This window comes from Mauremys reevesii, linkage group 1 (genome assembly GCF_016161935.1).
Source record: "Mauremys reevesii isolate NIE-2019 linkage group 1, ASM1616193v1, whole genome shotgun sequence".
Lineage (NCBI taxonomy): Eukaryota > Metazoa > Chordata > Testudines > Geoemydidae > Mauremys > Mauremys reevesii.
Genome location: NC_052623.1, coordinates 144,126,364 through 144,141,435, shown reverse-complemented (window position 1 = coordinate 144,141,435; position 15,072 = coordinate 144,126,364). Strand labels below are relative to the sequence as shown.

The 15,072-nt window shown below is 40.1% G+C and overlaps 1 protein-coding gene across 5 annotated transcripts in view; it reads right to left on the bottom strand.

The window, feature by feature from the left end:
- CNKSR2 (connector enhancer of kinase suppressor of Ras 2) overlaps nucleotides 1-15,072 on the bottom strand; it is a 368,883-nt gene that overhangs the window by 178,233 nt on the left and 175,578 nt on the right. For all 5 annotated transcript variants that reach the window (XM_039540992.1, XM_039540999.1, XM_039540984.1 and 2 more), the window contains exons 7-8: nucleotides 6,809-6,868; nucleotides 2,356-2,424 (exon numbers count right to left, since the gene is read on the bottom strand). In XM_039540992.1, coding sequence (XP_039396926.1) covers nucleotides 2,356-2,424; nucleotides 6,809-6,868 — 129 coding nt within the window. The remainder of the gene's footprint in view (nucleotides 1-2,355; nucleotides 2,425-6,808; nucleotides 6,869-15,072) is intronic.

The following is a 15,072-nucleotide window of genomic DNA, read 5'->3' as shown; positions in this document are numbered from 1 at the left end:
ATATCATACAAAATAAAATTGTAAATTATTTTTACTTCAACAATTTCCTATTATATAAATTGCAAAGGAATTATACACCTCAAAAGTCACGTTTATGGTACCTGGTTTATTGCTCGGGGCAGGGGAGGAGGGAATGAACTTTCAGAAATTGAATTTGAAGTGGAACTATGAGTCTTAGATACCAAAAGATCATCTCAAGATTTCTGTCATATTATTTACAAGTAAAAATCTGCCCTCATCACAAAGTAAAGGGAGTACAGCTGTGGCATGAAAATCAGATGGTTGAAATTTTTAGAGCTGATTAAGTGATTTAGTGACAACTTCCATTGAAATTAATAGGAAGAACATTCATTCCAGTCTAGAGACTGAGTGCTTGTTGATGTGTTTCTTAGGACTTGTATATTTTTTGATTGATTTTAATATAGTTTTGATATGAAAAGCTCTTAAAGATTGAAGGGTTTTTTTTGGCTTCCTGTAGTTGGCAAAAATAAAGAAAAGACTCACAATGTATGATTATGTATAATGGCACCTTGCTTTAGCATTTTATATAGTTGAAATTAATAGTACAAATTGAAACGGTTATTCCACAGATCTAAAACAAAAAGGAAAAAACTCCACCTTGCCCTGTTCTGGTTAGGTTTATTAATTTAAATTCCCCAGCACAAAAGGTAGCACCTCATCAGTTAACTTTCATATATGTACAGTATATTTTATATCAAATTTAGCTAGAGGGCATAATGAACTACTATCATGAATTGTGCAGAGGAGCTGATGTACTGCACAATTTTGTCAGTTCCCAAAGCCATAAATGGAACCCTACAAGGAATTAAGAAACATATTTTTTAACAAACCATTGCCATACTAAAAATTTTAGAAACTTTTTTGGTCAGTTAAATTGTTTGCAAGAATACTTTTTCATTAAAATATATTATTTTCACTATTCTTAATGAAAGACAGATACCTATACATGGGAAAACACAGTGTACCTTTTAAAATTACAATTATACAAGAAGATGTTTATCATAAAACCACTTAGAAAAATAGATTTTTCGTTAGATTGCAGTAGTTCAGGGGTCAGCAACCTCTGGCACGCGGCTCGCCAGGGTAACCACTGGCCGCGGTTCACCATCCCAGGCCAATGGGGATGGTGGGAAGCCATGGCCAGTACATCCCTTGCCTGCGCCACTTTCCGCCACCCCCATTGGCCTGGGACTGTGAACTGCAGCCAGTGGGAGCCACGGTCCGCCGAACCTGCTGACGCGGCAGATAAACAAACTGGCCCGGCCTGGCAAGTCGCGTGCCAGAGGTTGCCAACCCCTGCAATAGTTTAATAGTCCTAAATAAGATGAACAGAAACTAATATACAGCACTTCAATTTTGGTAGTCATAATAGGGAATTATTGGGTATACCTAATGGTTGTTTTACTCCTAATTTTCCAATTTTGAAAAATTTAAATTATGTGTATCAACAATGGTTAGATTAAGTCAGAATTGTAACTATATATGCACCTTTTTTTTTTCTGGCACACAGACATGGGCTGGGTGCAATCTATTAAATTTTAAGTTAAAGAAGCTTTCCAGTTCCTAGCAAGTAATGTCTATCTTTATACTGCAACTATAGTGCCATTCAAATTACCTGAATCTCTCCTATCCAAAACTTCTATTACCCAGAACAGAGCTATGTCCATTGATAATGCATAGTCAAAATGAAAATTCCCTAGGCTATCCAGAACCTCAGCTATCTAAAATAATTCAGCATCTTCCATAATATTCATAAGAACAGAAGAATGGCCATACTGGATCAGACCAATGGTCCATCTAGCCCAGTGTCCTGTCTTCTGACAGTGGGGCACCTGGCATTGGCCAGAGGGAATGAACAGAGCAGGTAATCATCAAGTGATCCATCCCGTCGCCCATTCCCAGTTTCTGGCAAACAGAGACTAGGGACACCATCCCTGCCCATCCTGGCTAATAGCCATTGATGGACCTATCCTCCATGAACTTATCTAGTTCTTTTTTGAACCCTGTTATAGTCTTGGCCTTTACAACATCCTCCGGCAAAAAGTTCCACAGGTTGACTGTGTGTTGTGTGATGTAATACTTCCTTATTCAGATGATAAAGGATAAGCACGAACACCACATATTTTCCTCTCCCAGAAATTGTGTGATTCTGTTACAAACTAAGTGCACTTGGAAGGTGGGGGAGAGGGCAGGGAATAAAAAGAAACAACTTGGATGTAAAACCCACTAATAGTTTAGCAAAATATAAAACATTTCTACATATTTCTTCTGTATACATGCTGATATGCCAGTGCACCTCTATCTCCAATTGACACAGAACATATTTATACATACCACAGTTTGGTGGTTAACTTGAATCACTTCATCTCCAGCATGGATTTTCTTGCACCGATCTGCAGGTGACTGAATTTAAAATAAAAGAGATGATAAAGAAGACAGTTCTTACTGGTCACCATCCTTCTTTCAGCAGTATGATTGCTAAGCTATGTAAGTCAGGTTAGATTCATAATTACATTCTCCAATGAAGTAAATCAATAAAAAAAGATTTTTAATTAAGTCATTCATAGTTGTTTGAGACAATATTCTGTATAATTGTATGCAAGACAGTGAAATGTTAAAAAAGGTAGTAATGTTCATATTATCAAGGGTTAACCAGTTTCTAAGGATGCCTTTTTAATACTAATAAGTGACCAATCATTTTAAGCCATCTAATATCTGTAAATAGAGGTCCGCCTTCTGCTAATGCTCAGCGTGCCAGAGCTCTAATGGACAACAGCTTCATAAATATACTTTGCAACATTATGTCTTTCATGCTCTCATCTAATTAAAACAAATACTTCAAGTAAACTTCAGAAAAATCAATATTTTTTGCATGCAGATACAATCAGTATCCAGGCCATGTAGATAAGACAGATAAACTGTAAATTTATATTTCTAAACTATTATTAGTTGCTAGAGATGTAACTAGAACAGGGATCCTGTAAAAATCCATACCTTCAAAGATGAATTAGTAGAGGTAGTTTTGCTTCTCTAAGTAACAGCCTCATTTAAAAAACTTTCTCATATTTCTACCTTTAATATTTACGGTGTTGTCTAAGAAGAGCTCTGTGGAGCCCAAAAGCATGCCTCTTTCACCAACAGAAGTTGGTCAGATAAAAGATACTACCTCACCCACCTTGTCTCTTTAACATTTGCAATAGACTAATTACTCTTGGTGTAAAACAATTACATCAAGCTTTCTATAAAGCAAAACTTCTTCGTCTTTTCCCTCCCTGTCTGCAGCTGACAGCGTGTAGATAGAGCCCTACCAACTTCAACTGGGCTCTGCACAGATACAGAACTTCCCCTGCCACAGTATGCAAGTGTCAGGATCTATCCCCCAGGAACTCCAAAAAGTTGCTACATTTGTATTGAGCAACTAGAATTAGACACGTTCACTTTTATCATTTTGTGGCTTTACTAAAAGATAAATGATCTAAATGTAATATTCCCAAAGTCCAGAATTCAGTTTAATCATAACCATATAACTGAACCATTTTGTTTGTCAAAACGTTTGCCTCTTGCAGTCACATTGTCCCCTTCTGCTGTGATCATGCAGATTTCATCATAATAAGCTGAGTCAGCATTTGGACAGGAGATGTCCAAGAAAAATATATGTGTTGCAAGAAGCGGTCGTAGGGAAGAGGGCCATTCATAGACTATCCCATATAGTGTTGTGCAATTGAAGGTTCCATTTTGCATATAACATGCAAAATTGAAGTTCTGGCCACTCACTAAACTCTCTCAGTACTAGAGATAATTGCATTCTTCTTATTAGAGGGTTGTTGATTTTGTGATTGGCTGATTTTTCAATTAGGAATTAATACAGACACCTGCACTGATGAATATTTCCGTTTTCAGTTTAGTTTAGTGCAGAGAGGGGACTTTATAAATAACTACTTTCTAAGAACTTCATATGGTGATTATTAGAATAAAAAAAGCAAAGATCTCACTCTTGAAGCACTAGTGTTTGGACTGATACATGTCACAACATGACACCAGTTTGAAAATATTTCCTTTTGAATCTCTTACCAGGATACTTATCAGAGAATTAAACATTTAATTTTGCAAACAATGATCAGTTCAGGTTTGCTTTCAACTAATGAATCAAGTCTCTCATTTTTCTTATATATTTATATTATGAATTGTAAAAATGTACTCACCAGACAGTCTCTTTGCACCATATACAAACTTCCTCCCCATCTCCCCATGCCATACACTCATGCCTGACCCATCACCCTGTCTCAGTGTATCCCACATAATCATTACTCTCAAGCTAAAGTCTGAGTAAAGAGATAAACCTTGAACCATGAGGTTAACACATTCTAGCTCTGCAGGACCACCAGAGAAAACACAGTACAGAGCCAAGAGACCCTTCATGGAGAATCTGACTCCATTCTCTCCGAGTGCTAATCTAAAGATTTATAGAAGAAATGCCCAACTAATTTTAACTGCTAAAATGGTATATTGTGAGAGAAATGGCTTCTAATGTTGCCAAGATCCAAATCATAGGGCCCTGTATAGATGGACATCAAAGCCTTGAATCACACCTAGCAGGTGATTGCAGGGTTAAGGATAACAAATGTAATATGCACTGCATGCTTTGCAATACTAAGTATATAGGTAGCTGTATTTTGCACAGGAAACAGCTTCTCGGTGGTCTTCTAGGGTAGCTTCATGGAAAGAGTATTGCATAAATCCTAAATGGCGGTTACAATAGCTATGAAATGCTCCATATCAGAAAAAAAAAAGATCACGAACGTTTGGGCATATGTAGATGTAAAGAGATTTTTTGACTGCCACTGCCATTTAGAAATCCAGTAGCATCCCAGATTGAAAACTATCAATGGAAAAATGGTAGATGATAGCTTCCCAGTAATGATAGGCACCAATCCTTCCAGAATCTGTAGATGCTTCCTCTTGTACACCAGTGTGATGCCTGTCTTTTCTATATTATGCATGGTCCTAACAACCACATGTTTGAAAGATGCTAACAGCTTACTCTCCATTCAAACTTTATTAGCCATTAATAGTAGTATGTCCATAACCTGACATAGGCTGAAGCTTTCTTAACGCCTCCAGGGCTTCAGTGCGTGAAACTGATCAAGACCAAATTTAAAAAAAAATTGTGTTTGCTTCCTCCTGACAGGACTCTGCTACTATAGAATTATATCGATGCATCAGGGAGGAAAGTAGGAATGAAATCTCAAGATTCTTAGGGAATTCATTATCTTCACCTCTGTGAAATAAAACAACCCAGTAATTTGTAGACTGAGTTGGTTGCATATCTTAGTTTTTTAAGTTTAAGGGAAATTCAAATATCAAAACTCTTCTCTCATTTTTGCTTATGTCTCCCAGAAATGTCACAACCCTCCTGCACCAACACAGAACTGTAGTTAATTCCACCTGGGGGTGTGATTTGTAAGAACCCTGACTGAGTCTTCAAGTTCCTTAATGGCTTATGTTGCTCCTCCTTCCAGGAAGGCTGGTGTTCACAGAGGTCCTACCACAGACATATTATAGAATACAGCCCAACAACATTGTGTGCAGCAAGAGTAAGAAGAAATGGTCAAAGGTCCAAGGAAAGCTTGCATGCTGCAGGTCCTATGGAGGACCTGCCCCTTCCCCACACACATTCCTATTCTATCTGGCATGAGATATTTCCAGAGTCCCAGTGCAAAAATCAGATGTAAATGTATTCAGTATTTGAGATGCTTCATGTTTGTCAGGAAATGATATAGTAGCAGAGTAGAACAAGTATTTCCAAGTTTGTTTGAGCACGAGGTCATCAAAGTTTTCAAGAGAAATTAACTAAACTGTCCTGAAAGCTGCAGTCTTGTGTTAGAGGCCTGCTCTGTATCTATTGTTATGGATTAAAGCCCTAAAAAAAAACCCATCAGCTTGCCAACTCCCTAATGGGCATCCAATTCTGTACAAAGGGGGTGGAGGAGACGGGGAAAGCAAACTATAAGGAAGCTGAAAAGTATGCAGTTGTGTTTTGCTTAGTGTTCCCTTTGCTGTCCTTCAATGAGTAAGCTCACATCTAAGTGATCCCTACTATAGAGAGAGAAGGCGGGTGAGGTAATATCTTTTATTGGACCAACTTCTGTTGGAGAGTGAGACCAGCTTTTGAGCCACATAGAGCTCTGCTTCGAGATTTGTGTGGCTCCTAAGCTTGTCTCTCTCACCAACAGAAGTTGGTCCAGTCAAAGATATTACCTCACCCACCTTGTCTCTCTAATATCCTGGAATCGATATGGCTTCAACTACACTTCCCTACCTCAAATGTTGCTCAGAAGTCTATGCAGAAGTGTACAACATTTTTAATGTCAACTTCAAAGGATGCCCTTATTTCCATGCTTTTACTTTCATTACAAAATCAAATGAAGTTGGATGATATAAAAACTATTTTTTCTTGTGCCACAGCAAACTCCAGCATATCAGTAAGTACATATTAAAAATGTTTATCTTTTACACACAGTCCAAGAAAACTCCAGCAAGTCAGCTATCTCCTAATTTGATCAAGGGAAGCATTTTAAATACCTTGCAAGAATGAAGTAAAGCTGACTGTCCTGGATTGATAAACAAAAGCAATCTCATTTTTGCCCTCCAACTTGCCATTGATCCCTCACAGCCAACTAGCAGAGTTTTTCAAGCAAAATATAGTCTGTAGCGAAGGGAAGGCATTAACCAAATGTAAGGTCAAAAAAGCTTCCAGGCCTGAATGTACAGTATTAACAATACTTACATTTTCTGTTGTTCCAGTAATTACATGGAGACCATCATATGTTGATTTAATGTACATACCCTAAGAAAAAGACATCATGGGAAAGAATTTGTAAAGTATTTCATAAACTATTACCATCCAAACAATTTGCATATTTCTCTAAAAGGAAAATCTATCAATTATTTGAGCTATAAATTAATACATGCCATGAGGAATACCTTTCTGGACAGAAAAGTGTGGTGGGTTTTTTTTTCTGGGGTGGGGGTGGGGGGTAAAGGTGAGACGTTAACTGAGATAGAACAAGACTGAATGATTCTGGCACCTATACAGAAGTTGCAATTTGAAGCTTTATCTTTGTAAATATCCATGGCTTTAGTGGTACCTCATAGATATTCCTTATGCTAGAAACACCACTGCTACATTCAGGGGCGGATCTAGGATTTCCACCGCCCCAAGCAGGGCGGCACGCCGTGGGAGGCGCTCTAGCGGTCGCCGGTCCCGCGGCTCCGGTGGACCTCCCGCAGACGTGCCTGTGGAGGGTCCGCTGGCCCCGCGGCTCCGGAGCCGCGGTCCCAGCGGACCTTCCACAGGCATGTCTGCGGAAGGTCCGCCAGAGCCGCCTGCCGCCCTCCCGCTGGGACGCCGCCCCAAGCGCGCGCTTGGCGCGCTGGGGTCTGGAGCCGGCCCTGGCTACATTATCTGCTTACAAAGAAACTCAACTGCTGTATTAGGATGACTGGTGCCTTCAGCTTTTTTCCTGGAAGCTACCAGAATCTAAGGTTTCATAAAAAATAAGTTCTTTAGCCATTAAGATTGCAAAGATAAACTTTCAAATGTGAACCAAGTGGAAACCAAATCTGTGATGTGTACTTGAAACAACAGCTCTAAGAATTGCTAACTGCCTCATTCACCTCAACACCATGTTAACTGTAAACCTTAATCTTGACAATTTGCTAACTATTTCAATGCTTATCAAAGCATACCAAAAAGGAGAAGGATTACCATATATGTAGAACTGTACAAGCTACTGTGAGTGACATCTCATTTTGAAGTCATAAGTACATAAAGATTAGTTTGTGGGCAGATGTTGGGACAATACCAGAACCAACTTTTATATTTTAATAGCAACCACTGAGCCACAAATGGGGGAATACACTACAAAACTAACTGCTTTCGTTTTTTTAAAGAGAGACCCATCTGTAGTATGACAGCATGTTGTACAAGTAAGAAAACTAACCTTATCATCTAATCATGATTTTGCCAAGTTTAAGACCTTCATAAGACACTCTTATCAAACCGGACGCCTGGCAACCATAGCCAGAACCAGAGTTGGGGGGAGCTGCCACATTCCAAGTCATGCTCTGCACCCTCACCCTCCATGCAAAATTCTATCATTCTCTCAGTGATATCAGCAAAGAGGCCCAGATCGTCCCCCTAGATGCCATGTGGTAGTGGGGAACCTAAAGGGGTTCGTTCAATCACTTCTACAACAATTCCCTTCCTTCCCTTTCACCAGACCTCTTTGCAGAAAGGAGGCGGACACTGGGCAGGCCAGGTGAGCTTCCATTCTAGCCCCTCCGATCAACCCAGAAAAGATAAATATTCAGGTAGCATGCTGTTCCCTCCCCTCTAACTGGGGCACCACAGCCAAGAGTGAATCCCTAGCAGAGGAACTCCATTGGAACTGTGCTGCCAGGGAGTGGTCCTCAAGCTTTTTAGGGTCTCGTCCCCTCTTACCCGTGTCCATGCCTACTCCTCCCCCCGAGTTGGGGCCTGGAGTGGGGATGCAGCTCCAGGTAAGTCGTCCATGGCTAGGGCTGCAGCTGGGGCTGGAAGCAAGGCTGGGGGTGGGACTAGGAGCAGAGCCCCAGACGGGGACCGAGTCTGGAGGTGGAGCCAGGGCTCTAGTCGGGGCCAGGAGTGGAGCTGGGGGTGGAGCAGGGATGGGTGGCACTCCCTTCCCATCCCCTATGGAGGCTGGACTGGGTCCCACCACATCCCCTGAAGGTTCCTCTGTGTCCCTCTAGGGGGACACGCCCCACAGTTTGGTGACCTCTGGACTAGACTGTGAGGATGCATGGAGCCTCCAGATGGAGGGCCTTGGGTGCCTGCAACTCTCCTGAAATTAATGATCTGTGGGGCCAGTCTCTGCGACCTTTCTGATGAGGCAGGGGTGGGCAACCACTCCCAAAATGGAACAAAGTGAGGGGAGAATCCCGCAAGAGGACCACTGAAGATTTCCTCCCCCAAAGCCTGCCTGCTTCCACCTCCTCCCCAAAACAGAGATTATCTGACTCCAAATTTTAAACTTCCCTATTACTCCATCATTCTGCTCTGCAAAGATATCCGCAAAGATCATTCTGCTCCACGTAGCATGTGACAGTAAATCATTGGCATCACCCCTACTGGACAAGCCATGCTACCAAGGGCAAAGTAGAGACCGAGTTCCACTCCATGCTGCACAGTATGCTCCATGAGGTAAGGTAGGGAAGTGTAAGATAAGGAAGTGCTATTATTCCCATTTTACAGATGGGGAACTAAGGCACAAAAAGGCTAAGGTCATATCTACACTATGGGCACTACAGCAACACAGCTACAGCACTGTAGTTATGCTGCTGTAGCACCATGGGTTAGATGTTACCTACAGTGATGGAAGGGGTTTTTCTCTCACTGTAGCTAATCCACCTCCCCAAGCTGTGGTAGCTAGCTTAATGGAAGCATGTTGATCTAAATTCTGAGTGTAGACCAGGGTTAAGTGACTTGACCAAGGGTCACAGAGCAAGTCTGTGGCAGAGCAGGGAACTGAAACTAGATCTCAGAGTCCTGGGTTAGCATCCTAACCACTGGACCATCCAGTCTCATTTGTGAAGAAGTTAAGCACAAATCAATGTTTTCAGAATTGTTAGGGTAGTAAAATTCCAACTGACTTTAGTGAGAGCAGAATTAAGTCAACACTGAGAGATTTAAAGAAAAACCTCACCTTTAACATGCAAGAAAAATGAGCTATTACATTCAAATAAACAGTGAAATACACAAATTTCCACTACTATCTCATCTCTTGAATGACCAGAAGAGCTAAACAAAAAAGTTTACAGCCAGATTTGTTTGTAATTATATTTACTATACACACAGCATACTGATGTTGAAAATAAGGTAAATCTATTGCTGATGTTTCACTGAAACAATGCCCATAACCTTAGTCAAGAATAAAATAATCTTAATGTATATCTCCAACATAAATTAGTTCTATGAAGTGAACTCAGTTCATGATATTCACATACATAAATGGCAAAGTTGTGAAAAGAAGTAAACAATGATGAGTATTATTAGATGTTCAGCCAGAAAGTAAACACATAGAGTCTCACACCTCAGTAAAAAGCGAGGAGTCCTTGTGGCACCTTAGAGGCTAATAAATGTATTTGGCCATAAGCTTTTGTGGGCTAGAACCCACTTCATCAGATCCATGAAGTGAAAAATTCAGGAGCAGCTATTAATACATGAAAGGATGGGGATTGCTTTACCAAGTATGAGGTCAGTCTAAGGAGATAATCAATTAACAGCAAGATACCAAGGGAGGAAAAGTAACTTTTGAAGTGGTAAGAGAGTGGCCCATTACAAACAGTTAACAAGAAGGTGTGAGTAACAGTAGGGAGAAATTAGTATTGGGGAAATTAAAGACTGTCCGGTTTGCCCAATGTCCACCCTACCATCAACCTCAGCCTGGACCAGTCCACACAAGAGGTCCACTTCCTGGACACTACAGTGCTAATAAGCGATGGTCACATAAACACCACCCTATACCAGATACCTACTGACCACTATACTTACCTACATGCCTCCAGCTTCCATCCAGACCACATCACACGATCCATTGTCTACAGCCAAGCTCTAAGATACAACCGCATTTGCTCCAATCTCTCAGACAGAGACAAACACCTACAGAATCTCTATCAAGTGTTCTTAAAACTGCAATACCTACCTGGTGAAGTGAAGAAACTGATTGACAGAGCCAGAAGGGTACCAAGAAAACACCTACTACAAGACGGGCCCAACAAAGAAAGTAACAGAACGCCACTAGCCATCACCTACAGCCCCCAACTAAAACCTCTCCAGTGCATCATCAAGGATCTACAATCTATCCTGAAGGACAATCCCTCACTCTCACAGATCTTGGGAGACAGGCCAGTCCTCACTTACAGACAGCCCTCCAACCTGAAGCAAATACTCACCAGCAACCACACACCCCACAACAAAAACACCAACCCAGGAACCAAACTCTGCTACAAACCCCGATGCCAACTCTGTCCACATATCTATTCCAGGGACACCATCATAGGACCTAACCACAGCACCATCCAGGGCTCGTTCACCTGCACATCTACCAATGTGATATATGCCATCATGTGCCAGCAATGCCCCCTGCCATGTTCATTGGCCAAACCAGATAGTCTCTACACAAAAGAATAAATGGACACAAATCTGACATCAGGAATCATAACATTCAAAAACCACTCAGAGAACACTTCAGTCTCTCTGGTCACTCAACAACAGACCTAAAAGTGGCAATTCTTCACCAAAAAACTTCAGAAACAGACTCCAACGTGAAGCTGCAAAACTGGAATTAATTTGCAAACTGGATACCATTAGATTAGGCCTGAATAAAGACTGGGAGTGGTTGAGTCATTACAAAACCAAAACTTGAATCTCCCCATCACTAATTTCTTCCTACTGTTACTCACACCTTCTTGTTAACTGTTTGTAATGGATCAGAGGGGTAGCTGTGTTAGTCTGGTTCTGCAGAAGCAGCAAAGAATCCTGTGGCACCTTATAGACTAACAGACGTTTTGCAGCATGAGCTTTCGTGGGTGAATACCCACTTCTTTGGATGCAAGTAGTGGAAATTTCCAGGGGCAGGTGTATATAAGCAAGCAAGAAGCAAGCTAGAGATAACGAGGTTAGATCAATCAGGGAGGATGAGGCCCTGTTCTAGCAGTTGAGGTGTGAAAACCAAGGGAGGAGAAACCAAGGGAGTGTAATGGGCCACTCTCTTACCACTTCAAAAGTTATTTTCCTCCCTTGGTATCTTGCTGTTAATTGATTATCTCCTTAGGCTGACCTCATACTTGGTAAAGCAATCCCCATCCTTTCATGTATTAATAGCTGCTCTTGAATTTTTCACTTTATGCATTTGATGAAGTGGGTTCTAGCCCACAAAAGCTTATGCCCAAATAGATATGTTAGTCTCTAAGGTGCCACAAGACTCCTCGATTTTTTTGCTGATACAGACTAACACGGCTACCATTCTGAAACCTGTCATGCCTCAGTGTTTACTTCTGTATTTTAGCTTTAATTTAGCATTACTCTGAAGATGCTAAGGGTTTACAAATATGCTTTGGCAAAGGATTACAGGCCCCTCGCAATCTATTCCTTTCCAGAAATGAAAACGGTGACTTTTAACTCAAGAGTAGGAAAGAGGTGGAGTTGTGGAAAATTTTCCTTGAAATGCTGAAATCCAGTGTTGGATTTGCATACTATTCAGGGCATGGGGGGAGGAAGGGGGACAGGAAGCTGTTCCCTCGATTATATAACATCACAATTGTGTGAGTGCCAAGATTGGTCTATATTTCCAAAGCATTTTTTAAATGAACAGAAGAACCTCCTTTTACCCTTCATTATTCTGTTTGTTTTACTTGAACAACAGTGTATGGTAAAAGGCAGTGAGGATACTGCTTTGAGGGGATATGTATGATTTGTAGCCCCTTGAAAATGAGGAAACTACAGAAGTTTACAGGGTTGTTTTTCCCCCTACGATATTGTAATAGCACCCTCACTGAACATGGTGCTTTGTGTGTGCTATTCAACAGCACAAAAGTTGGCAGGGATAATGCTCTAGTATTCAAAGGCAATTCTAAATTTCTGGAGAATTTATAAAAATAAGTCATGTCAAACAAATTGAGTGATAATCCAGTTAGTATGCCAGAAATAACCTTTGAGTGCAATCACCATAAGAACAGGGAACTCGTGTGCACTTAAATTAAGGACTAGACTTCTTAATGGATGCTGCATGTTTAATAACGTTGGAGAGTACCCAGATCAGTTATTGGCAGATGGTCTGATTTAAAACCAATTAACAAATTTTATCTTGGGCCTAATATTATTCAGTTAAAGATAAAAACTTCTCCCACTCTCTTTTTAAAAAGGAGGCATAAATAAAGTTATATGTACTTTAGGCAGTGCTTTTTTATGTATTGCATTTTGTGAATTAGCTGTCTCTGATACTGGACTGAATGGCAACAGCAAGATGCTAAGCTCATTTTACCTCATATTTAACTCAATTTGAACTCTTCTACTGAGATGGTTGTATGATAAAGCTTTCCCCCTCAAACACAAAGAAAAGGTCACAGGCTTCTTTAGTAAACATTACATGTGCTCCAAAAGTGGTCTAGTCAGCACCCTTCAAAACTAAAGCAACACACCTCTCCAATTCACCTCTAGAGTTCAGTGAAGCTAACAAGGACCATTAAGAGCCTCATAAATGTTATATAGCTTTGTGCATCCTCTTCTCAAAGTCCCACCTTCCTCATTATTTTAGGTTATATGACTCGGAGGAACATTAGTATACCTGGACTTTCAGCTAGCAAAGCCACCAGTAGCATACTGCTCTCACACAGCTACACTCAGCTTCATTCCATTTATTTGCCACATGAACAAACTTGGGACCTTCTTCCTCTAACGGACTAATTTTAAGTTTGTTCTAGCAGAGAAACAAAAAGAACACCCAGTCTGTAAAATGTTTTGAAATACTAGCCTCTATAATTCCCTAATCCATAACAAAAATATAACCCTCACAAATAACTAGGTCGTGAATGAAACTGTCTGATAACAGTATTTGAAGTGTAAAGGACAGCACTAAAATGAAAAACTGAACTAGAAAACCTTGAAATCAATAAATTAAATATTACATAATTCCGCGATCCTGCTTTGAAATTCCATATTATCATTTAAAAATATTAAAAAGGTACAGAAGTGTGTCAGAAAACCTTGCTAAGGGTTGGGAAAACATTCACAGCTGTAACAAGATTCTCTATTTTTCTTCTAACAAAACAGATGCACATTTTGGGTCTTTGCAGTGCTGAAAACACTATTCTCAAACTCTTTACATCAGTTGAAATATTTCATATCCATTTCCTTAGGGTAAAGGATTACCAGCTAAACTAGTCAATTTCTTTTCTCTGGAACATAAACAGCAGAAAGAAGTGCTAAGTTACATTCTGTCCAATGATACAGAGGAATCGACTTTCAAGTCTTTTCTCAAATAAGATAGCTCTACAAATGTCTGCAGAGCTGACCAACATTTAACTGATATTAAGGCTTTTTAGGAGAGATCTGTATTTTACAATTTCCTTTTCATCTTCACTTTTCTCGATGCTGCAGGCTGTAACCCTTCTTCCTGCAACACTCATGAGGTACTACATATATGCAAACAACCACAGAGCCAAAATCAGGCACCAGACTGGGGAGGGGAAAAAAAGCCAACAACAACAACATAGCAATCTACTCAAGCTCCATCCAAAAAGAATTCTCCATACTTCATGACAATAGTCACAATATTTTCCTACTTGCTATGCTTATTTTTTCGCATCTTTCTACGTGTTAACTACAATATATATTACTATAAAACTCATGAAATATTTAATTGTGAGAAGAGCACATGTACAGTAGTTTGATACTTCAATTTATGTATGACTGCTATTTACATTTCAATAATATTTTTCCATGTACAATTTCAGAGGTACTTAATTAAAAGTGATATTTTAGCACTCATATACCAGATGCCAAGATTATTTTTTTTTAAATTTCAATTAAATTTTGTCTCTTCCAACACCACGCACAGTAACCATTCATCCATCCACATACACATTGCCCACGCCTCAGATCCTAAGAACAATTTAGAACAGAAATTCAGATAAATCTCACTCTGCTTTCTATTTTTATTTCCCTCCCTCCTCCTCCCAGTCTACTTTAACTTCTAAGAGACTCTCCCCTCCAGCTATTTTAGATGTTTCACTTCTCCTGGTTGGCAGACAGTATCATCTTCAGGTATGAGACACTCTTGCTTATTTACTGCCCTGCTTGCCAACAGCCCTTTCATTTCGCTTATGTTAACAACATTAATATTATTAATAACTTTGCCGGTACAAAACTCCAGTATGTTTCCAAACCACTGAAAGGAGGTCAGTCATAACTCTATCTTCCCAATTCCATTATGACATGGATCCTTGAAA